This window comes from Paramormyrops kingsleyae, chromosome 13 (assembly GCF_048594095.1).
Source record: "Paramormyrops kingsleyae isolate MSU_618 chromosome 13, PKINGS_0.4, whole genome shotgun sequence".
In the NCBI taxonomy this organism is placed as follows: domain Eukaryota; kingdom Metazoa; phylum Chordata; class Actinopteri; order Osteoglossiformes; family Mormyridae; genus Paramormyrops; species Paramormyrops kingsleyae.
The window spans coordinates 23,173,918-23,199,351 of record NC_132809.1 but is presented as its reverse complement, the minus strand read 5'-3'; the positions used below and the strand labels follow the sequence as shown (position 1 = coordinate 23,199,351).

Sequence of the window (25,434 nt, the reverse complement as noted above, 5' to 3'; positions counted from 1 at the left end):
CCAATGTGCTTAAAGCACCTGGTTGAAAAACAAGTAATTTGTAGACCCAGACAGATCCGATAGGCTGCTTGAACAGATGTGTGTGCTTGCTGGAGTATGTACGCCACTGTACCTGCAGTGCATACCCTTCCTACTTCATTTGATTCTAAATGTGTCCTGACTTTTTTATTTGCTTGGTGGTTCAATATCCAGGCCCTCAGCTGTGGATGTGAGGGCCCAGTTCACTCTGCTTTATTTTGCCTACATTTTTGAATGCTGACATGCAGGCCTTGACTGCCTCTATATCGGTCTCAGATCCGTGTGTGTGTTTGCGTTTCTGCTGGTATGTGGGGCCTTTGCATGTATCTTAGGTACAGTCATGTGTGTTGGCTGAATCTAACTATGCGTACTTGACCATACTTGTGTTCTCACGTACTCGTTTTATGTCATCTTCCATTGCCGAAGACCAGTACCGATACTAAGATCACAAGATCACGGTAAAAATCCCCGGATGTTGGTCTTGTTCCATCCCAAATATCAAGAATGCATTGGGTGCATCCTTGCCAAACAAAAACAATCCCATGATTCATTGCGTGCTGTAGTGATGGCGGAGGAAGAAGGCGTGAACCGTAACTGTACTACCGTAATCAGAGTTACCTTAATCAAGGTAATGTTTCCATCGCTCCAGTCAGATAGTATTTTTCCCTGTCTTTTTCACTTGCAAGAATGCTGAACTGGAATGGTTAATTTATTTTTATTTGTGAAAAAAGCACAAGTAATCAAACCAGGAATAAATTTAAACTGGACATTTCTATTATGTGTCATTTATTAAGTACAATGAAATTACAGCCAGGGTAATCATCTGGGTGTATAGAATAGTGGAACAGCAAGTACACAAGTACTCATCACTATCAATCCACAATCGGTGTGTTCTCTGTCCTCATGATCATGCGATCGTTCTTGGAAGGCAAATTCACATGACTGGTCTTGCCAAGATCACAAGTACAGTCTTTGCATCTTTGGTATTGAGTTTCACTGTTTGGTTTTGTGGGCAATGGCTGTCTGTTTGTGTTAGCGCTTTTGTACATTTGTTTTGGTGTGTGATTGCAAGTATAATTTTGTGTTTGTCTTTCTGTACATGTTGCGGAGAAGTTGTGTGGATGTACATGTTTAATATGGAAGTGGCCCTGCTGGTAGAGGTACTGTGTTTCTATGCCTAGTCCCAAATATAAATTATACAGACGCTCCTCTACTTGCGAACTTTCAGACATACGAACGAAGAGGACTCTAAGTCCAAATTGTGTTTATTTGGGCTCCTGTTCCCTGTCTGCAACATCAATCTTTTTTTCTGTGCGCCAATTCCTCCTAGTATGACTTCTGGCCGCTACTCCCGCCGTGCAGCAGCGTAGCGTGCGTACTCCCAGCATCCTAGTTCTTTGTACTTGCGTATACTCTTAAAATGATGCTAAATAACGACTTACGAACATTTCAAGTTACGAATGGCCATTTGGAACGTATCTCATTTGTAAGTAGAGAAGCGTCTGTATTTCTAACTGCAACTAAGCATTGCATTGTACAGACTATAGAGGGTGCTAACAATCATCGAATTTCCCCAGCCAGCGTAATGGTTACTGCAGCTCAAATTACTCTATAAAGGCATTCCAGTTTTTTAAGGTCCTTTGGAAAGTATTACAATGGGGGAGTACACTTTGAAATATATTATTTTAAAACTGCATTTAAAGCTGTAGACCTACGTTTTTAGTGATAAGAAGCTGTGTAATTTATGTAAAATACACCTTACTGTGCTAAATCTGAATCGCCAGAGGAGGGAACCAATTAAAATCTCTTGACTATAGGATATGCCCCTGTTGGCCAAACTGGTATAACATGCTCGGTGATTATCACATAACAACATGGCCCATTGCTAGGTAACAACCCCAAGTGCCACAGAGTGTCACAGGGACCTATGGAATAGGAGCATCCTCAAAAACCGCACCTACTTTGTAACCACAAGGGATAAAATTAGCTTGTGACTCCCAAGAAATAAACGAACCAAACAAGCTCCAAAGAGTGACATCATAGCTAACTGTGGATGAACACAATGAGCCCAACAAACTCCGAAGGGTGACATAATCACAGACAGTGGATCTACACAATGAGGTAAACAAAATTTGAAGGGTAACATCATAGCCAACTGTGGATGTACACAATGAGCCAAACAAACTATGAATAGTGACATCATCGCAGACAGTGAATGTACACAATGAGCCAAACAAACTCCAAAGGGTGACATCATCACCAACAGTTGATGTATTCCATTAGCCAAACAAACTCCGAAGGGTGACATCATCGCCGAAAGTGAATGTACACAATGAGCCAAACAAGCTCTGAAGGGCGATAACATCAGCGACAGTGGATGTACATAATAAGCCAAACAAACTCCGAAGGGTGACATCATTACTGACAGTGGATGTACACAATGAGCCAAACAAACTCCGCAGGGTGACATCATCGTTGACAGTGGATGTACCCAGTGAGTCAAACAAACTCTGACAGGTGACATCATCGCCGACAGTGGATGCACACAATGAGCCAAACAAACTCCGAAGGTTGACATCATCGGCAACAGTGGATGTACTCAGTGAGCTAAACAAACTCTGAGGGGTGACATCATCGCCGACAGTGGATGTACTCAATGAGCCAAACTTGGCAAATGAGTCCAAACAGAAGGGGGAAAACCACTAGGAGGGACACGGCTTATTGTGTTTTTTTCTTTATTTTTTAGTCAAAGCATTTCATATATCTATTTAAGCACTAAAGGACAGTTGCTGTCTTTTCCTGGTCGGCAAAACTTTCCGCTTCCATAGATTCTTACTGTAGACATTGTGTGTTTATTGCTAATTGGAAGCAGGAAAAAGAAAGAATGATGCTGTGATTCTCTAAGGACTAGTCAGGGAGAGTTCTGCCAATGAGAGGCACCCCATCAGTCCCCATCGACGGCCAAATCAGAATGACCTGACATGAGGCGCCACCTACAGGTGAGTGTGTGTATTTGTGGGCCCCAACCTCCTCGCTCCCGGACGAGCTGCCCTACCTGGCGTGTGTGATGGCCGCCACCCATTCGTCGCAGTCCTTGGCATCCTCCGTGCGCAGTTCCAGGGGCTTCTGGCTCTCGTGGTTGAAGCTGATCGTAAAGTAGTACTGAACCAGTGAAAGGAAAGAGGGAAACGAAGGAGAAGAGGATGAGACTGCGGCAGCAGGGTGATGCAGAAGCAACCACCCAGACCTTCATTTGCACAGGACGCCGACAGAAAAACTGCATTGATTTAGTGAACCTGAAGATCGACTTGTGAGATCCTGGAAATGTGACCTGGAAATATAAGTTCTTAAGGTTCCTTAGTTGACTGGGTCCTTTATGAGACAAAGGTCTTGGCTGAGATATTTAAAGTTCTAGCTGCACAGGAAGGTGCTTCTGGTTGTTTCCTGCAACCTTCTCAACCATCTTCATTAATAAATTATTAACGTTCATTGGACTCCTGTCACAATGGCATCGCTCTAGGTGCTCTGCTACTCTTGGACTCTTCACTACGACGCTGCTACTTTCCCCTTTTTCGGTCTTCAGCGGGACACACATCTGACAGTGAGTGGCGACTTATTTTCTCAAAAACTTGCAACCTGATCCTTTGATTCGTTATCATCCGTCGACCCAAAGAATTGGAACTGTTTCAAAATATTACTCCAGGTCTAATTCATCAGAACCGCGGGGAAAATGCATAACGAGACAATAACCCTGAAAGTACCATACAGTAGGTGACATGTCTTGATGAACCGTGTGCAGTGGGTGATGCTGCCCCCCCTCCACCCCCCCTTGCCCATAGTAGAATAGGTTGTCTGCATTATGCATGAGAGCCTGCAGGAATAGTTGTCATTTATCAGCAGCTGTTGGTTCTTACACTGCTTTAGACGGTAAAGAAGGAGAAAATAAAGAGTCGTATCTTTCCCCGTCGTCCAGCCCTATTATAAAGCTTCTGTTAACCCACAGAGCACTCAGCTCCCACGAGTAACCCTATAGGGTACATAAGCTGCAAGCTCAGTTCTGGGATGCACTACCTGTTACCTAGCAACTCCTCTCTGCCAATGGCTGTGCTTCCTCCATTTTACACAGGCCCTCCTCTCCATCCCCTGCTCGGAGCTTCCCGCCGACTCGCGGGCAGGTCTCCACGGACAGACCGTACCTTCTCCCATTGCGGGACATTCTGTGCACCAGCACGCAGATGGCAGGAAAAGGGCAGAGTTCGTGGTATTTTCATACCTGAGAGAGGCCCTGCTTTTTAACATCACAGCAACTTCTTGCCTTGATACAGTTCCAAAAAAAACCAAGAAAACACTGTGTTTTTAGATAAAAGCCATAGCAGGAAGCTGACTGGGCATAAAAAAGATGGTGAAAAGGTTACGACCCGAGTTAACTCTTCCTCTCTCTCTCTCTCTCACACACACACACACACACACACACAAACACTCACTCTCTCTTCTTTTCTCAATCTCTCCCCCCTCTCTTACTCACCCTCTCCTTCTCTCTCCCCCTGTCTCACTGCCCCCCCCCCCCAAGGGACGTCTGTAACGGGGGGGGGGCATGGCTAGCCTGCCCAATGGGGAAAGGTATAGGACTCGGCTGCCAAAAAAATGCCAGCCTTCAAAAATGAAACCTCTTCAATAGTTTATTTTTGTTAAGCACTACTTTAGTAGCCCAGTCCACTCAGTGCCTCCCCCAACAAGCTAACTAACCCCACCTCCTAGAAAAGATCTTGAGTCAGTTAATATATTCTAAGTCACCCCCCCCCCACCCCCCATATGGTGAATCCCAGTTCAACAAGCTAAATGAACACTGCTCTTCGGCTGAAGCGTTTCAATAAACGATTACTTCACAATTTACTTGAGTCGCGTTTGCTTCTTTCATAATACCACTTCCATAATCCTTCCATTCTGCAAGCAAAACATCCACCAAACTGTTTCTCCATTATCTATTGTTAAGGAATTCTGTTTTCCCAAACAAAATGGTGGCTGTCCCTTCCAGGTACGCATTCTTCCAGGAACATTTGTCTGTTAAAATGCCACTAAATGTGACAGACTCCCGGCACACATTCTGCTGCGGCTCTTTTGAGCCAAGGCAGACTAATCTAAGAGAGAAAGTGTGAATGTAAGGTTTCCCTTCCACAGTGTCCCCAGCGTCATCCATCCTCGTTCACTGCTAGCAGGTTTTTTTCCAGCCGCTGCCTGCCTCTGTGTGTGAGGCCACGCCCCCTCATCACGGCAGTATATAAGTGCTGATGGCATCAGAAAGGAAACTCTCAGCGGTACGATTTCCTCCTGTCCTATCTGACCACATGTGTTACTTCCCCGGCGTTTGTGCAGATGTTAGCTTTAACCTGACAGGGCAGCACCGTCCGGCCCAAACCCCGTCCCGTCCGGCAGGGCCGTGTCTGGATGGCTTGCTCTGATACTGTCCGAAGCTGTGGGAACCCTCCTTAGGAATTGCATGCCCCCCCCCCCCCCCCGTTAGAAAGCTGGTAGCAAGTTATCGGGCTGCGTCTGGCGCTGTTGTCAAACTGCAAGGTCATGCTGTGCTGGCAGACACTTACACATTTATATTTTATTATTCATTATGGTTTTATTTCAGATTTTCAAAATTCAATTTTCTTTTTGAGGTTTGATTGGATATGGTGCACATTCTCGTGTAAAAATTGTTTAACTGATGATAATCGCACCAATAATGTGTGTGGTGCTCCTGTGTGATGGACTATGGGAATGATCCGGACTGGTCCTTCAAGCTGGGCCACGATACGGGATGTCAAAGATTTCCACAGAAAGTAAAAAGATACGGTTTCATGGAGGTTCCAGGCCACATTGGTCAAGCACAGCTCTGGTGATAAACGCCGGCACTCGGTGAAAGCGCCCTAATCTTCATCATCCAGATGGCCCTGGTGTCGACACACACGTCCATCATCCTCATTGGGATCTCAGCGCAGTATTACAGATTCACCCACCCGTCATGAGAGATGGACGGGGGCCGCTGCAGTCAGCTCATGCTGTTGTTTTCCCATTTGGGAAGGGAAAAGGTAAACAGTGTCTTTGTTGGGTTTCTCGGTAACATTTTATTTAAAGCTGTCATCTATAATGCATTTTAGATGCCTTCATAATGCCTTACAATGGTCGGTATAAGAATTAATATAGCCCTACAGCATCTTCTATTGTCATAAGGCATTATAGTGTTGATTATAATATTTCCTAAGCTCCAATGCAACTCTCATCTACAATGCACTATAGATACCATCATAATGCATTAAAATGGTTGTTATAAGAATTAAGGATTCTTTATACTGCATTATGAAGATATCTATAATGCAAGATTATGGATGAGAGCTTCATAAAGCATACAATGCATAATACTCATGGCTTTAATGTGTTGTGTCTTTATAATGTGTTATGAATGTGTTGATGGATTCGTACAGCATGACATTCATAGAAAACCATTTTTTACTTGAAAATACTGGGCCATCACGTCTCACTCGGCCTCAACACAGGAGGATTTTGGATTATTATTGTTTGTCAACTAAATATCATGAGATTCATATATGACGTGTTAAATAATATCACTATTTCGTTAAGCAAGGTGAGCACTACACAAAGGACTACAATGATTCATCAGAGAATTGTAATTAGAGTTATTGATATATGCATACATTTGCATATGATTTCAACAATGCATACCATTTTTGGTGTCTTTTCCACGTTTATTATTAATTAGAATGAAACTATTTGAGAAAGAAAAAAGCTTTCACTCTTTGATTGGCTGTCACAGAGCACTCAAATCAAACAATAAATTAGTGAATAATTTAAAACTGTGACTTTGCCCAATGCTAGAGTTATTACAATGGCAGCACAAAGAAAGGAATATTCAACGTTGTTACTTATTCATGATGAAAGTGCGGTTTTGTGGCGTTTCCCCTGCTTTGCTGGACTGTTCTGCCAGAGATCCTCTTCCTCGCAGACCAGCAAAGCATAATCCTGGCGGAGATGCCAAGGAAACCACGATTTCTCGTTTTCTCCTCAATGGCACGTCATGGAAAGCAGCATTAGCATTAGCATTAGCATTATTTATAAGCTGTCATTATGTCAAGAGCATGTTCTTCTGAAAAAATGTCAGTTTGAGTGAGGAATTGTGTAAATGCTTCCCTCCACCTCTGTTTCAGCCAGATTCCAAGGCTTTTTGTTTTTCTACGCACCTCAGTCCACAGGTACAGATACATGGGCGAGTATTACTGCCTCATCCACTGCCACAAGTGTGATGTAATGTAAATAACTGGCCCAGCTGGTTGTTCCGCTTGCTGGACTAAGTCTGCCTCATTACCTACTAGGTCCACAACCTAAAGCTGTGCCCAGAACCAACCTGATACGCAGCCATGTTCAAATAAGCCACACAATCAGACCCAGTTCAGAACCAGACCATATATTTCTGAGCCCTTCTTCACGTAAGTTTCCCTTATGCAAATACAGGTTGCCATGGTAACTGTATGCTCAAACCATAGTTATTTTTAAATAGGGAATAAGCATGTTTGAAAAGTAGAACACTCTGTCCAAGAATATAAGTTTAAAAAATGGGAGAAACAAGAAATCATATAAGATGAAGAAAAATGATCGAAGGCCTTCTAGCGTCGGGCTTCGAGGTGCCATCGGAGTCTCCACCACCCATTTAGAAGACAATCTGGCCACAGTGGTTTTCTAAACATGCAGACTGACACACCTGGGCCATTTCAGGGGGTGCAGGAGCGACGTGACACGGACGCCAGCAGAAAGCTTCCCTGCATTTCGTTCCATCCCGAGTCTCCCTTAGTGATTCCTCTCAGCTGAGGTCATGCTGACCATCTCTGATCCGAGGGCCCCGGTCTCTGCTGAGACTCGCTCCACGAGCGCCACTCTCTGATCCGAGGGCCCCGGTCCCTGCTGAGACTCGCTCCACGAGCGCCACTCTCTGATCCGAGGGCCCTGGTCTCTGCTGAGACTCGCTCCACGAGCGCCACTCTCTGATCCGAGGGCCCCGGTCTCTGCTGAGACTCGCTCCACGAGCGTCATTCTCTGATCCGAGGGCCCCGGTCTCTGCTGAGACTCGCTCCACGAGCGTCACTCTCTGATCCGAGGGCCCCGGTCTCTGCTGAGACTCGCTCCACGAGCGTCACTCTCTGATCCCTGCCATGATAATGAATCCACAGCGTGGCCCCAAAGTCCCGTTGCTCTTTAATACTCAATACTTACACTTAGAGAATAAGAAGAAACATTTCTCAGCGATACTAAAGTGAAAATACCGGTGTTTCATGAGGGGGGGGGAGGTGTCAGATAGGCCATATGTCCTGATACTCTGGTTCAGACGAATGGCTTTTCTCTGTGTGCAAAGCTGAACTGACAAAGCAAACTCAGCACTGCTAACACGGCCAGTGCTCAGAGCTACCAAACTCAACGGACCTTTCAGACATAGGCATTACATTAGCTTTAAAATAGGGGCCTGGACTCGATGTTTCGGTCTTATTTTGAAGCTTGTAGATATTGTCAGCAGCCCCTGCTATGTAGAGGGATCTAGTTTATAGACGTAAAAGACATACCTGTAACTATATCACTGACTTTCTGCTCAACTCTCCTATTTTCTCTTTTTTTTATATATAACAGGTAGCAAGGACATAACTTTGGGATGAACATCAGGATGGTTGAGCTTTCCACCCATTTATGGGGGTCCAGAGGGTTGTATTGGCTGGTTTTGATTATTGGGGGAGGGGCTTACAACCCTCCCATAATTTATGCCCATTGCAGGTAGCATAGTCAATATCCAATTAGCATAGGCTACACCACGAATATGTTCCAGCTATTAGGTTGAGCACTAATGTAGTCATTTTACCAAAGTAAAAAAACATGCCTTTGATATTGATAAGACCTTTCCATGAGCAATGAAATCCACTGGCAAACTTAACAGCACCGGTCACGGCGAGCAGCACCCTAAGGCTCCTGACTGCTGCTTTGGGAGTTCTGTACGGTACTGGACGGTACAACGGGTGAGCGTCCTGCGCAGACCGGCCCCGGTGGGGAGCGCGGGGGGAGCGGCGCCGCGGCCAGGAGGCGCAGCGTGGGGAGCGCCGGCTCCTCCTGGCAGGAGCACAGTCAAAACAAACAGGGAGCAGAGTCTGAGCGGCTGGCCCGCACCGATCCGACTGTTAAACCCTCTGCTGCCGGGACATGACCAGGCACAGGATCGGCGGAAACGACGCGGATTGCCATCAGAGACAGACAGGGTGCCATTTCGCCCAGAAAAAAATACGGACTTATACTTAAGTATTGGCTGACAAGGACAATGTGTGCATATTATTGCAATATTCCATGTATGCTGTTCAATTTCCGCTGTAGATTTTTTCAACTATACGATTTTGCTACACGATCTTTAAGTTCCCAAAAAGTATATACCTTTCTGCTAAGTTTAACTAAAGATTTGTCGCATACTCAATGTTTCATTTGTGTAATAACAAAATTGTAACAAAATTATGTGAAAACATCTGATTCATGCTGTCTGTTTCTTTTCTGTAACAATTAGTGCAATCGATCATTTCCCGCAGCTGATAGCCTACCTGACCGATGTATTACACTTTTTGTACAGTCTGCGTTTACACTTTCTTTACGGAAAGCGAGGCGGCTTTTGCCGTCTCATTTACTGGTGATGAAAAAAACATCAATTTAAAAGCGCGTTTATTTCAAAGCTTTCAAAGGGGCCTGCACTTACCGCATTGCTATTTTTAAAGTAAAATGCCAATGTCGGCTTAAAATGTATCGACACTCCCAAATAAAAAAAATAACTGCGACTATACGCAGTTGCCAAGGTAGGATGCTATTAATATCAACATGCTGAATTAAATCAATACGTCAAGCTGACAGTGACATTGCGCCCGTTATCCGCAAGATGGCGACGTCGAAGCTGCGCTCTCTTTAGCTTAATTTGTTCCTTGAAGAAAATAAGCAAAACAAATATCCTTGCACGTCAACATCGGCCGAACGAAATCTAGCTTCATATATTTGGGTTATTTTTGAATGACTTTTAAATTATACTATAATCATAAAGGCTTAAAAATGCCGTATAATATTCAAATGTAACATTTTCTATTAAATTTAAAGTTGGTACGTTTATGTTGTATTTATATTGCAGATTTTCTGACTACAATGAAAAAACTGATCTGATAATTCACTAACGGCTAGTCTGATGCCGCTATTACATAACACCCAACACAGTGTTAAAGGCTGAGCACCTCTTACTGGCTGCGATTCCAGCTACTGGTGCAAGAATCGCAGGAAAACACAACGGTGTATTTTAAACATCTTGTTAATAAAGGATAGGTAGAAATTGACTTCAGAGTACTTGATCACACATGCAGAGCTGGTGTACATGATACGAAGCTGATATCTCCCGCGGTTCTGCTCTGTTCTGCGTCTCGTCCGCATATGATGCACGGATGGATGCATGACCGGACACACTGTGCGCATCCACTGGCACTCTTGTTATTGCATTATCACCGGTCTGTCGTGAACATTTCTTCCTTCCCATTTGCCTTTGGTGCTTTTAAAATAAACCCACTTAGGTGACATAAAACGGACAGGTTGCCCCTACCTGTTTTTCTAAGCATTCCTTAGCTGTCAGCGAGGGTTTGGGTGACGGTGCCCGGTCACACACACATCCTTCCAACAGGTATAATCCCGAGGGTCGAGAGCTGGACTCGTTCTCGAAATAAAACAACATGTTCTGCAGCAATGCGAACCACTTGGTGTGCCATTTTGTGTTATCCGAGCTCTTTTTGCTCAAACATCCCCGTCTCGTTCCATCCTTTTTTGCCAAAAGACCCAAGTAGGTGACATGGCCATCATTGAGTCGCACTCCTTTCTGCATTTTTTTTATTCTGGAGCCACTGGGGAAATGATGTCGTTAATCTTACATCTTCTCAGTGCTGAACCCCCAAGCAGGCGTGCACTTTCTCGTTCAGCCACGAACTAAAGTACGCTCTACCCATACGCTGCAATTACGCTTTTGTCTCACGGTAAAAAAGGGTGAAAAAGAACAGGAAGACTCCAGCATCCTAAATTTTACCGTTAAAACTTATTTTCTGTTTTAGACGCTGTATTTGCAAACGAGCGTGCTGTCGCATGCAAGTGCAGGCGCTGGATAGAGGCGAATGCTGCACTCCGCCTCACGTGCAAAGCGAACAGCGTCCAAAGCGCGCCGCGCGGTCACGTGACGCGCCCCGGGAAAGAGGCTTATTTCAGCACCGCGGACAGAAGCTGGACCGGCACCCGGCGTACTACAGTACAGCGCGCCTACAGTTAAAGCATTAACCCCCTGTCTGTCTATGCATTTCAATTGCTTTTCCCCGTTTTAATCCGGGGGGCATCAGAAGCGGAAAACAATTTAATTTTTTCCTAAGCCTCTGGCGCGCGGGAGGTTTCCACATTCAGGTAGTAAACATGCTATTAATAGTTATTAATACTAAAAAACAATCCCAGTTTACTAGATAGCTGTATTTACCACAGATTGGTGCAAAATATGTGTGTGCATGCAGAAGTATATGCATTTATGTATTGTCTGGTTCTAACGCATATGCACGTACGTATATGCCAGTGTCTAATTAGAGTACAGTAGGAATGTCTACTAACTGAAAATATTAAAAATCCATAATTATATGGAATGAAAAGAATTTGGAGCAAGACGCAATGACAATATTACAGTGTTCTTCAGCAGTTTAGCATAGAATATCCTACAAATGCTTCGCAAAAAGACAACCCATCAACCGTAATCGGTTCATCTCAGTTAACTGCATAGGCATCTATGAAACGGCTAATTGGAAGCATTTACATACTTAAATGATCAATGCGGGTGAATTATGTGTTGTTGCGTGGTGTTGCTAGCATTGTAGGCAATAATCTGTCATTTCACTTGCTGCGGATCAAAGTGCTTATTCTGACAGAATAAAAGGAAATCCATTTTCTCTACTTCACACACAGGACAAGGAGCTCGGAGCTTTGGCTGCAAACAGCGTCTCCATGCCTGAGCTTGGCCTCCCGTGCAGTCGGCACTTAAGATTATGCTAATGAGAGGTCGCTGCCGGCTCTCCGGCGGTAAACTCTCCTTGTTCGCTCAGCAGGTGTGTGCGCACCTAGAGGAGGGGAAACTCATGTCACACAGGTGGCGTAGGGTTGGAGGGGGCATTTGTTTTTGTGCCCCCTTTGATCTGAACGGTGACGACACTAACTCTTCTCTCAGCCTGTGACTCCATGACTGCATTCCGCAGACAAACCCCGGACAAACTGTCTGTGCTCTAGAAACGCTGCTTCTGGTTATCTTCAAGGGCGTCTCCTTGTTTTTATAACCTTTGCCCCCAGTCCCCCACCCCCAGACAAAGGCTTGATCTTTGCATCCTGAATATGAATGTTATTTCATCACATTTCTCACTGAAAGTTCAGTGCTTATAAAGACATGGAGACAGAACCAGAGGCATGTAAATGTTTATGTGTATTTATAGGCAAGATAATCAAACCTTTCAGCAATTGCAAGCATTTTATTTGGAGCAAAAATGTTTAACTCATAAGGGGAGTTTTTGATATTTACATGTCTGTTAGGGGTTTAAATTAAAGTGGAACTGAGAAGGTTTTTTTTTTCTCTTTAAGAAGCTGTTTTGGTCCCAGGCCTTGGAACGACAGAATGTTCGGGAATGATCTGGACTGTGATGCGAGTCCTTTCCCCAGTGGGGTGTGTTATTGGATCTGGGGAGGGGGCCGAGGTCTTTCCCCTGTAGGGGGCGCACCCTGCACTATTGGGTCAGCCAGTGCTTTCGCAGCTGGAGTCAGTGGTGTCGTGCCCGGCGGCTGGGAGCAGCACACGGACGCGCAGGCAGGCAGTGGGGGACGCCGATGCCACATTCATCTTCCGTCATCTGGAAACGACACGAGCCGCCAAACACGAAACGGCTACGGGAAACCATGATATTAATATCCAGTCCTCGTTTGGGGCGGTATTGATTACCGGCGTAACGGCCTGTGCTGCGGTGACCGTCGGTGTGATGTTTGCGTGCTCTTTCCCGCAGGGACTCCAGCTCCTTTCCTGCATTCCAAAAACGTGCAATTAGGTGAACAGGCATTTCTCTGTTGCCCATAGTGTCTGCATGTATGCTCTGTAAGGCCCCACGCCTCCATCTGCTGTCCCGTACCCTGCGATCTCTGGGATGAGGTCCAAACTCACTGCGACCACATACTGGATAAGTATTGGATTATGGAAGATTTTAAAAACATGATCAGTGACAGTGTCGTCAGGCATTGTGATATTTAAGGACCTATTGCCATGTGAGTGATGAGATCACCCTTCGCTCTGTGATGGTGGATGAGCCTTCGGCCCCGTATTCCGCTGCCCGTCCTCACGTCTCCTCTCACATTTACGGCACAATAGACGGAGGAGATGGAACTGAGCTCATTCTGGCCGCCCGTCGTGTCATTTATCATTTATCCAGTTTGAGAAAGTCTGCAGAAAAATGAATGCTCCCCCCGCCCCCCGAAATGTGGCCAGTCCGTGAGTTTGTGATACATTCCTACCGGCAGCTGATTCGTTTAAAAGGAGAAGCCATTGAATCTGTCGCAGTCAGTCGACTGATGGTCTCGTGGGGCCACATCAGTCATTAATGACCTTCCCTCCCCCAGACTCATAAGATAATCCCCCCCCCCCCCAACTCAAGGAGCTATTCAGGCACAATAAGCCTTTTTCTATTTCTCATTCTGACTGCTATTTATGGAATTAATATTCCACTATTCTGTGGCTTACATAAGCTCCGGTGTTCATGCAGAACCGGGAGTGGCGTGGTTCCGTGTGCCAGGCCTGAGAACGTTCCCCAGGCTCCGGGCCCTGCCCCTTCCGCTCGGAATACACTCGCATCGGTCCTGCGTCCACAGTGCCCGTAGCAAAAACGCGGGCGAGCCCTGCCCGGCGCCGCCGGCCTGGCTGGGAAGAGCCGCCGCTCGCAGGAAGGGCCTGAATCAGCAGCCCCCCCTGCGGCTATAGCAACTGGCGCCGCGGAGCGGCAATCTGTCGAGCCGCGTGGAAACGCGTGCCGAGGAGAGGACTGGCAGCCCTGGCGGAAGTCACCCCTGCTCCCGGCCTGTGAGCAGAAGCCACAGGGAAACGCGTGGGACCAGAGTGTGTGTGTGCATGCGTGTGTCTGAGAAGCCCATGTTTCGCCTTAAATATTAAGTTTTAAGGCTTTTTTGTGTATTTTTGCACTAATGTGTTTAAGCAGTGTGCACACATGCGTGTGTGTGCGTGCGTGTGAGCGTACATGTGTATTTCGGTGCGTGCATACCTGCGTCAGTGTGCCAGGCATGTTACAAGCACCGCCTGCCACCCCCTGTCTGGGCAGAAAAGAAAATAGCTGCCACCTGTTTTGAGGCAACGGCGCTGAAGTTGCATTATACAACACACAAGCCAAAGCGCCTTCATGTCACATACACTCTTTACAGCCCCCCACATTAACACAGTTAAAACCGAGGCTTAAAGTTTGATGATATTGGATGTATCTGCTGTTTTATGGACAACAGGCTGATTCTGTTGCTCTTAGGCAATTCAGCCCCACGGCGAAGATGTTCGGGATGAAGAAAATCCGCGCAGAAACAGCCAGCCGTGCCCGACCGCTGAAACATATGAATGGCAGACCCCTAATTGTACAATCCAGTGGGCTCCTAATTGTCTGTGTCCTATCAGAAAACACTCACTAATTACCTTTTCCTTTTTTAGCAACCCTTCTGCTGTACTCCATTACATTCCCCTCGCCTGTGCAGGTCTTTGTCCTGTTTCCTTTGCACTTAGACGTGCATAAACAGAGGGGGTCGCCTGCGTCGGGGGGGGGGGTCCCGCATATAAGACCCCGTGGAGGTGCCCAAAAGCTTGGGTAGATCTGCAGGATGGGGGGGATGGGAGGGTGGGGAAGAGAAGATGGAGCTGTGTGTGTGAGAGGGAGGGGGGCGGGGGGGGGGAGAAGAGAGAGATGGGGGGCCGGCAGAGTGAGGAAGAGAGCTGCATTGCAGCAATAACTGGGTGTCATAATGTGTCTGAATGCCCCCTCTCCCGTGTCTGGATGCAGACCAGCTCTGCTGGCGGTGGGGGGGATGGGGGAGGGGGGGTGCTGCCGTGACATTTGCATAGCTGCAAGAGAAGGCGCCGGGGCTCCACCGTTAACCCCATCCTGCCCATTCAGGAGCCACAGGCCTCCTGCCTGCCCCCCCCCCTCCTTGTGTATCAACAGACAGCGGGAGGTGACAGTGTCAGTGAGGACGACAGTATGGGGGGGGGGGGGATGGGACTGCAGGAGCGGGGCCTGATGAGACAACCACCCAACTTCCGTATGTTAAAAATCAAAATATAAAATGAAGATGCTGCTCTTTGCCTTTTAGCGAAGTGCTTCTTTAAGTGGAGCGACCTTAATAATGTAACAAGTACAAGGTGAAGAAAAGCATGAAAATGAAGCAAAAACTCTCCGAAACTGTAAACAAACAGGAGTACGGCAGCCAGTAAGCGAACCGAAAAATGAGAACGCGAGAGAGAGAAACGGCATTGTTATTAAATACAGAAACAAAACAATGGCAGCTAAGCAGTTAGAGAGACACGCACTGCACCATCAGGAGGGTTTGTGTGTGTAATTGTTCCACTGCAGGGGGCGTTTTGTGGCAGGTGAGGAGTATCCAGTCACCCCTCCTCAATCACATTAATGCAATCTGACCAAACAAACAATCTGGCTCTGAAACAGGAAGGAAAACATCACCCACACCCTCAAACAGCCTACATTTTTTCAGAAGGTTATGTTTACCATGTCCAAAGCTTTTAACATCATGTATGGGGGCCTCCTGGGAGACAAAATACAACAAAAATCAAAGAGTTTTGTTGCTACAAAGTTAGTAGATGTCCTTTTGCCAGTGTGGCGAGGTTCAGTGATGGTGTCCTTTTCTCAGTCTGCCCCCGTTTGCTGCTTGGTCAGTCAGAGTGAAGGTAGGGGACCTGTAGGGCCTTAGATTCGAGGGGGGGGGGGGGGGGGCGCTGCTTACTAAAGAGGTTTTGCAGAAGTGCAGCTTCACTGGATGGTCTCCCTCTTTCGCCAAAACCAAGGATACAAACGATTGGCTCAATCTGTCCTTTACAACCTTAACAGCATCTCTAATGTGTGCCTCGCCTGAAATACTTCTGGCCGATCTGCACAGGCCACAAGAAGAATGATGGCGGTTTTGTGGTTCGGCTATTTTGATTGATGGCTACTTGGTCAACAGCAGCATGTGGACAAGGGCTGTCCTGTGTATGGTTATGAAGACAGCCAATCAGGTGGCTTTATAGAGACAGACTAAGATAAGCCATGCTAGGCTGAACTAACGTAAGGTACAACAGCAAGGTACATATAGGCCATAGATATAAACATATAGTGCAAAACAAAGTGCAAAGACAGTGTATATAGTGTAGACAAGTATATAAACAGAATACTGTGCAACAAATAATGACGTGTGTGGAATCAAAGTCTGATGGTATTTGTCTTAAAGATAAAATGCGTATTTGTAATTGAGGGTTATTTTGCTCACAGATCCATGCACTTCCTGGCCTTCCTGTTATTTTACTTCCTATGTATTTGCACTTGCCATTCATAACAGGCACAGTCAACCTCAGTCATGCAATGTGCTTGGGGTAGCAGTGGATTCAGGGTAGTAGGGCTTGCACTCACAGGCAGTGACTTTGTCCCCCGGAATGCATCTGTTTGGACTGTGGGAAAAAACCTGGAGAAGCCATATAAATGGGCATTCCAATCTGTACCCCTGAAAGGATACATACAAAATGTTACTTTCCCAATAGTCTTTAACTCACCAGAAAAAAGAAAAAATCTCACACAAGCTCAGAACTTCTTTCTTGCCTAGTCTTTCCTTAAAACTGATTTCTAAACTTGATTTCTTTTCACTTCGACCAAGTAACAATGCAGTCCAAAGTGTGATGTCCTTCTATTGCTACCCACGTAGATTAATTCACCAAACGAGTCTATTATGAGTTTTGAGATTAGCTCGGAACTCTTGCCTAGAAGCTGCCTTGCAGCGGGCCCACTTTAATGAAAAAGAAGAGGTCCAATTTCTCAGAAAGCTTCCCGTTCTCCTTGTGTCCTGGCTACTAATGATGGAGATAACCAGCCAAGCACCTCAGACCAGGCCTCACAGTGGGGAGAACTGGCTGGCAGCGCTGTGGAACATCGCTGGCGTCGTCTCCATCATATGGGACACCCAGTGGAAGTTACCAAGCATATTTAATTAAGCCATTTGGCTGGACATTTTGAGGTCATAACTCTGTTCTTGCTATAACTCGACCGAAAACACAGCATAGAGCAGACTAGGGGAAAATCAAAGGAATCCAATGATATTCGGAAAAATAAAACTCAAACAACAAGGTAAGATTTCAAATTTTTTTCTCCTCTCAATGGAGAGACAAAGAATTTTCAGTTTACTATCTGACAGGATGAGTTGGGTTTTGTTATGTGATCTAACTCTTAAATTAATTTTGCATGGGACTTGAGATTCGGAAATATTATGCTGCACATATTTAAAAACGTACATATTTCTTGTTATAATGTGTAAAACTGATCATGAGTTACACAGCAAACTGAAACACCTTATAAGACCATTAAGCAATGGCACACTATGGGATATTGTAGAGAACAGTAGAAATATCAGTTACATTAATGACAATAGCAGTAAGTAAGGATTCCAAAAAGCTTTGTAAAACAAACATGTACAAATCCAAACTTCCCATCAAAGAACAATCACTTTTCTGGTTTTCCGTAACTACTGAACTCTTTACTTCTCCTATGATTTAAGGCCTCAGTGATGTGTTTTCAATCAATAGTGCCAGATTATCATATCTTCGTTTATGCCTTTTTGTGACAAACATACTTGCAATTCATACACACATACCTCTGTTAGTCTGGGGAAGTGTGTGGCTCTTTGGGTTATGCCTGTGATAGGAAAGTCGAGGGTTTGAATACCCTGTTGGGTCTTTGAGCAAAGTCCTTAATGTAAAACCACCCCGCCCAGCTTCAGGAGAGCTGTATAAATGTCTGGCCCCAAACTTCACTCTCTCTTCTCTCTCTGTGTCTCATAGGAGAGGTGGTACGTGCAAACCACAAACATAAAAACTTACTTACAAATTCTTGATTGTCCATTCTCTTTTATAACCGTCATCTACTGTTAATCAGGTGCAGGAATTTTCCTGGTGGGCCGGTCTAAGAGAGGTAGTCTTTCTTCCTCAACCTCAACATTGTATAACTATTACAACGCGGCGTGGCAACAAAAGAGGGAAAAGAGGGACAATCTACGGGTCGGCTGCAGTAAAAAAGGCTTTATTAACAAAACAGAAAGTAGAAACCAGAAAAGGAAGGGATCACGAGGGGTCAAAACAAAACAGAAAAAATAAAAACTAATTAAAAGTAACCACAAGGAAACACAACTAGGGAACAGAGCAAAACAGGAAGCAGGACTAGGAATCAACAAATAGGAAACAACCACTAGGAAACAACCAATAGGAAATAACTACTAACACGCAGTAACAACTACAATGACTGACCGAGGAACAGAATAAAGGCAATACATATGGATAACAAGGCTAACAAGGGGCAGGTGTAGACCATAACAAAATCAACCAATCAGTACAGACACAGGGCAACAAGAAAACAGGTGGAATACATCACAATTAACAAGCACAGGAATTAGGAAACATTATCAAACACAGAGGTTAACACTAAGAAAAGACTAGGAACAAAATAAAACAAGGCACAAGCAGTGTAAACCAAAAGAGGGACACAAAGATAAACCATAACTGATAATAAGAAAAAAATAATTATTAAATTACAGTACTGGAGGGGAACAGCCTCTGAGCTGCATGCTCGACCGATTGAGCTATTTGGTGGATCAGGGAGCAGGGAAACACTCCTTTATGTGGTGTTTTTAATATTTTGTAATTGGCTTTTCTTCTAATCATAATGATAATAATAACAGTAATAATAATAATATATTTTATTTATATAGTGCTTTTCATGTTCTCAAAGATGCTTATGTAGAATAAAGTAAACAGATAAGGAAACTCATTATTTTACTGTTAATGACTCTAGCCGTTCTCCTCTGACCTCCTTCATTCTCCCCTGACCTCCTTCATTCTCCTCTGACCTCCATCATTAGCGAGGAGTTTTCTGCCACATATATGCCATTGACTGTCAGGGTCTTTTGTTCACCACATCACTCTCTGTAAGCCCTGGACACTGTGGTATATGAGAATCCCAGGAGGGTAGCTGTTTCCATAACCACCAATCACACCAACTTTCAAAATTGCTTCTTAACCGTTTTAATGCTCAGTCAAACAGTAAGTATGTATTTAGTTGCAGACACATGATTCTCTGTTCTGAGAGGCAGGCTGTTTGCATTGGCCAGTCGGTGCCTGATTAAATGGCCACTCAGTAGAAAGACATATAAATGCACAGATATATGTCCATATATACTTCATAGTACAGGCAGCATGGATGAGATTTGTGTTGCTGATAAGATCCTGATGTGCTTCATCAAAGGGTCAGTCAAAGGTTAGAATCCCCCCCACTGCTTTCTGTGTGTGGGGTTCAACATGCTTCGTTAGTATCAGGGTACTCTGCTTTGTGTGTGTGGGGTTCAACATGCTTCGTTAGTATCAGGGTACTCTGCTTTGTGTGTGTGGGGTTCAGCATGCTTCGTGAGGTACCCGGGTACTCTGCTTTGTATATGTAGGGTTCAGCATGCTGCGTCAGTACCCGGGTACTCTGCTTTGTATGTATAGGGTTCGGCATGCTGCGCCAGTACCCGGGTGCTCTGCTTTGTATGTATAGGGTTCAGCATGCTGCGTCAGTTTCCATGTACTTTGCTTTGTGTGTCTGGGGTTCAGTATGCTGCATTAGTACTCAGGTACTCTGCTTTGTACGTGTGGGGTTCAGCATGCTGCAGGAGTACCCGGGTACTCTGCTTTGTGTGTATAGGGTTCAGCATGCTGCGTCAGTACCCATGTACTTTGCTTTGTGTGTCTGGGGTTCAGTATGCTGCATTAGTACTCAGGTACTCTGCTTTGTACGTGTGGGGTTCAGCATGCTGCAGGAGTACCCGGGTACTCTGCTTTGTGCGTAAGGAGTTCAACATGCTGTGAGAGTACCCAGCTACTCTGCTTTCAACCATCTGCCCAAAGATGTGCAGTTAGTTTACCTGGTGTCTCTAAATGGCCCTTAGTGTGGGACGGTATGTGCAGGAACGTGTCCTGTGATGAACTGGCGTCTGATGTGGACCCCTGCCTTGTGCACTGTGTTGCCTGGGATAGGCTCCAGGCCCCCAGATGACCCTGTCCAGGATAAGCATTTGGTGGGTGGATGGATCTTTGTTTAATCCTCTGTTACTATTTTCAAGGCCAGTAAAGTATAATGGCTTTGAAATATGCTGTGTCACTGGCCCACATGTTAATTTGTGGGGGTTTGTCTCCCCACCACTGCCTTTAAAAATTTGCACATCCATCTGGTCACAGTTTAATTGAACAAAGTTTTCTATTTTCTGTTGTGTACATTGATCTGAAATTCTGTTATAATTAAGAATTCCATGGTTATTATGACTAATACTAATGGTTGCTTTTGCAAGACATCTGTATTCGCTTTCGTTGTCAACATCTATGCATAATAGATTAGTTACTGTGTGCACAATAATGTACCACTGGAATGCTATAATGCAATACTGTATCACTGTAATGCAGTAATGCAATACTGTACCACTGGAATGCAGTAATGCAATACTGTACCACTGGAATGCAGTAATGCAATACTGTACCACTGGAATGCAGTAATGCAATACTCCAATGAGGCTTGAAATTACCTGATTTGCTGTAGCAGCTTGATTTCAGTTTCTTAAGCAAATCTCTATGGCACACATTCTAGTAATAATGTGGTATTTCCATTTATCCTAAGAAACAAAAGCACTTCTCCTTAAATAAACCAGTCCACCCTTAACTCTTTAATGTTGCTCTGCATTGCAGATGGGGATATTGTTCTATTATCTGGTTCTTAAGTACAGCTTTTCAAACCACAGTTTGAACAGATGCAGTCACCATTTGGACAAAACACACATCGGTCCTTGATATTTCCAAGGTTTCCATCCGTCTTCCATAACTGCTGAGTCAGAGCAAGGTTGTTGCAAACTTGGAGTTTATCCCAGAAAGCAAAGAGCGTCAGGCAGAGGACACCGCCAATGGTAAGCTGATTTTTTACTGTTTGATCTAGACCACTGTTTCCCAATCTGATCCTTGGAGACCCACAGACAGTCCACGTTTTTGCTCCCGCCCAGCTCCCTACTTTTGGGAGGGAGCAAAAACGTGGAGTGTCTGGCAGGGAGCTGAGAGGGAGCAAAAACGTGGAGTGTCTGGCAGGGAGCTGAGAGGGAGCAAAAACATGGACTGTCTGGCAGGGAGCTGAGAGGGAGCAAAAACGTGGAGTGTCTGGCAGGGAGCTGAGAGGGAGCAAAAACATGGACTGTCTGGCAGGGAGCTGAGAGGGAGCAAAAACATGGACTGTCTGGCAGGGAGCTGAGAGGGAGCAAAATTGTGGATCAGATTATAAAACACTGATCAAGACTAAATTTCTGTCCTTAGGAACATTTTTATATGTTTTATAATAGATATAGTGCACAGCCCCAGAAAAGACTCAGGGTGACAGGGATGTGGCATGTAGTAGATAATTATTTGTGTTCCTTTTCACGCTCTAATCACTCTGGGAGGTGGTGTTTTGCAGAAATAACAGCCCCAGGGTTCATCTTCAACTCCTGTCGTGAACCGCGGAGATCTCGTCTGGCCTCACCTCCCATCTGGGCATGACACCTGTGGAGCGTGACGCCTTGAGCTCCATCAGGTGAGAGTGCCCCCCAGTGGACCAGTTTCGGTGCTGCATTCTCATCGCTGTGCCTTTAGAGTCCAAGGCACGTAGTTAACTGAAAAGGCACCACAATTCTGTGTATGGAAAAAATAAGTTTCATTGTTAATGTTCCTTTCTAAGCTGTGATGCAGTAATGTGAAAATTTATCACTGTTTACAGTCACGGGCATTCTGGCATTCATGCTCCCTTATGGAATAATCGACCTGCACGTGCCCCCCCCTCCAAGGCCCCCCCGGGCAATGCGGTTGGTGTGAGGTGTCCACTGCCTGGGCAGATCTTTCTCCACACCCACGAGGCTTGAACCACACCTCAGCGGTGCGTCCGTAATTGAATTTCGCACATGTGCCGCAGAGCCACTCCCGCTCGGGGCTGGAGAGAGTGAGGGATGCAGTCCAACAGATCGTCTGATCTGGGCTCTGTAGTCAGAACCGAATCGAAATGATGCTCATCGCCTCAGAGGTGCCAAGCAAATTCAGCCTGGAGAAGGACCATAGGATAAATTTAGTCATTTAATCATGATTATGCCGCATGGATAATGGACCGGTAACAACTTAGTTAAAATCCGGTTCTGTGGCCAAATGCAATTTGAACCTGCTGAGTGGAGAAATTACCTATAAGGCTCTCACCTTTAAACAGAAAGTAATTAAAATATATGAGATATATAATAATATATGGATATGAAGAATAATACACAGATAATCATGCCTGTTTTATTACTAGAATTTTTCTAATTATATATCCAGTAATATATCCAAAATATATAAAATATAGAATTTAAAAATGTACCTTAAAAAAGAGGGAATAGGAAGTCTCAAGAATGAATCATTTAAATAAATTTGGTTTAATTGTCTTTTTCATTTAGTATTTATTTTATTTAATCTTATGGTTAGCAGTGCAGTAATTAAGATTATTATGCTATGAACATGGCAAGCTTACACAAACTGCAGCTGACCGTATCTGGCGAAAGTGGTTTAGGAGTTTAATAAATTCAGTTATTATGTGGCACGCTTGAAGCAGTGTGTGTGTGTGTGTGTGTGTGTGTGTGTGCTGCTCTATAAATTCAATGGTGTCATAGAGTTCTTCTCAACAGTTCTGTCAAATTGTATTTTTTATTTAAAATCCACTGCATTTGTGCTGTATTTGTGAATCCTTAGTGAACTTTAGGTACTTTGTTTACATGCCTGTGTTTTTTTTTTACCCAGAATTCCAGTTTTCCTGCACTCTCCAGTCGTTTTGTGGCTCTCAGGCCTGACTGTGCACAATGTAGCAGCCAATGGCCAGAGTGCTGTCACAAGCATATGGCAACACAGTGAAAACAGCACTGTCCCCCTGAAGGACTACCACAGTGTCTCGCCTCATGCCATTTCTTCCCCAAATGCTTCCTCTTCTCCTCTTCAAACTCTGAAAAGAAATCGCTTCTCCCAAACAGCCGGCAGCTGCAAGCACTCTGTCAGCCTGCATCCCAGATCTGCTGAAACCCTGTGTTTAAATGCAAAGTGGTGGACCGAACTTTGTACAAAATGTGAAACACTTTCGCGTGGCTGTTGCTTTATTTGGAAAGATGGATGCACTGTCTGAAAAAAACAGTGTAAAAAGCTAAGGTCTAATCCTCAAAATATATGGCAGGATTTAAATAGAAATGACACTGATACAATATAAGGACACGAAGTGTGACATTAGTGATGGATGTGAAAAAAGTAGAAACTAAGTGTATGTGTCTGTGGGGGGGGGGCGCAGTGCTCAGGAGATACAGACAACAAGCCGAGGAATTCAATGGACGGGGTTCAGTGGGAGCCCTGGCGTTCCACATCATCCCACAGTGATCCTCCATCTTCATTCAGTCAAGAATTTCCTAGAAATGTGCAGTAGCTCCCAATCTGTCAATCAGAATGTTGTGAGTGAGCTGATCGTACTTAATAAAGACTCATGTGTGGCAAAATCAAATGGGGAGAGTTTAAAAAACTGCTTGAATACAGACATAGGAAGGAATAGTGATAAAACATTTGTTTAGTTAGACTGACCGATTGAAAAATGAGCTTTCGGCTATGAAAACAGCAGACATGGAGTAATGCCGTAAGCTAGAACTTCTACCTGAGCTTCTAAGTGCAGAAGATCCCTGAATTGAATTCATATACACTATATTCTGTGTTACACTGGACTGATTATGCCTCTACTAGTGTATGACTAATGTGTAAACTCTTCCTGTGGGAGGAACTGAAGAAATATGAGGGTTATTGCTGCATGCTATTTGGTTCCTATATGAATGCAGTAAGAATTGTTTCTGCATCCTTGGCAGTGGCACAAGTAATTTATAGTGAGTGTTGACCTCTGGAAAGAGTGTATTTTGTCTTCAATCTTGTTCTTCATGAATTGGATAACAGGGCACAGCTGGGGCTGGAAGTAGTGATGTAGTCAAGACCACCTAAACTGAGACTAAGTCATTACCAAGACCAGAGCGTATTGAGACCGAGACAAGACTAAGACCAAGGCAGAGCTAGACCAAGAACAGAAACATAATGTTTGAGTCTACATAACACAACTTTCTATAAAATGTGAAGCATAGGCACCACCTTGGGGCAAGGCAGTATTGTGCTTCTGTACAAATTTAACATCTTTTCAACTAAGATGCACCTTATTGGTTGATTTTGAGCTTTGAAGCATGACGTTTTACACCCAATCAAAAAACTGTGTTAATAAACAAATGAATATTAAGCCATTATGATAAATATAGAGGTGTTTTGATGCGAGGTCTTGACTGGTCTAGAAATAAAACCTTGAGATCTCTATGTCCGAGACTGAGACAAGACCAAGTCAAAATAATCGATTCTGAGACGAGCCCAAGACCGCAAAATAGTGGTCTCGAGACCAATCTCAAGACCAAGAGGGGGCTGGGGAGGGTACTGTAGGTCACTGCTAGTCATAGTTGATGTTGTGCTTCTGGTTTCATCCAACCAGGACCTCCAGCCAACTTGAGCTGTTTGACGCCAAGTGTGAAGTTGGGGGGGGGGGGGGGTTAGGGTGTTGGGGAGGGGACTGTATGTCTCTGCTAGTCATAGCTGATGTTGTGTTTCTGGTTTCATCCAACCTGGACCTCCGGCCAACTTGAGCTGTTTGATGCCAAATGTAAAGTGGCAGGGTTGAGAATCAGCAGCTTCAAATCAGAGGCCATGGTGCTCTCTTGGAAAAGAGTGGGTTGGTCCCTTCGGGTGAGGGGGACAATTTGCTCTTAGTGAAGGAATTGTTTATTTACCTTCACTAATTACTTAGTGAAGTACCTCATGATCTTAACAAGTGATGGCAAGAGGGAACGTGACATTGATGGGCAACTCAGTTTTGAGGCACTGCAGTGGTGAGCCCTTTGCACAAGGTCTCCGGATGGTCTATGACCTTGTTCTTA

The 25,434-nt window shown here is 44.8% G+C and overlaps 1 protein-coding gene across 3 annotated transcripts in view; it reads right to left on the bottom strand.

The window, feature by feature from the left end:
• rasgrf1 (Ras protein specific guanine nucleotide releasing factor 1) overlaps positions 1-11,282 on the bottom strand; it is a 30,416-nt gene extending 19,134 nt beyond the window's left edge. For 2 of the 3 annotated variants that reach the window (XM_023811248.2, XM_023811249.2), the window contains exons 1-2: positions 10,676-11,280; positions 3,074-3,180 (exon numbers count right to left, since the gene is read on the bottom strand). In XM_023811248.2, the coding sequence (XP_023667016.1) occupies positions 3,074-3,180; positions 10,676-10,951 (383 nt within the window). In that variant the 5' untranslated portion in view covers positions 10,952-11,280. Of the gene's footprint in view, positions 1-3,073; positions 3,181-10,675 lie in introns of all 3 variants that reach the window. The other variant, XR_002838195.2, reaches the window with a different exon arrangement.
• Positions 11,283-25,434: the final 14,152 nt, after the last annotated feature.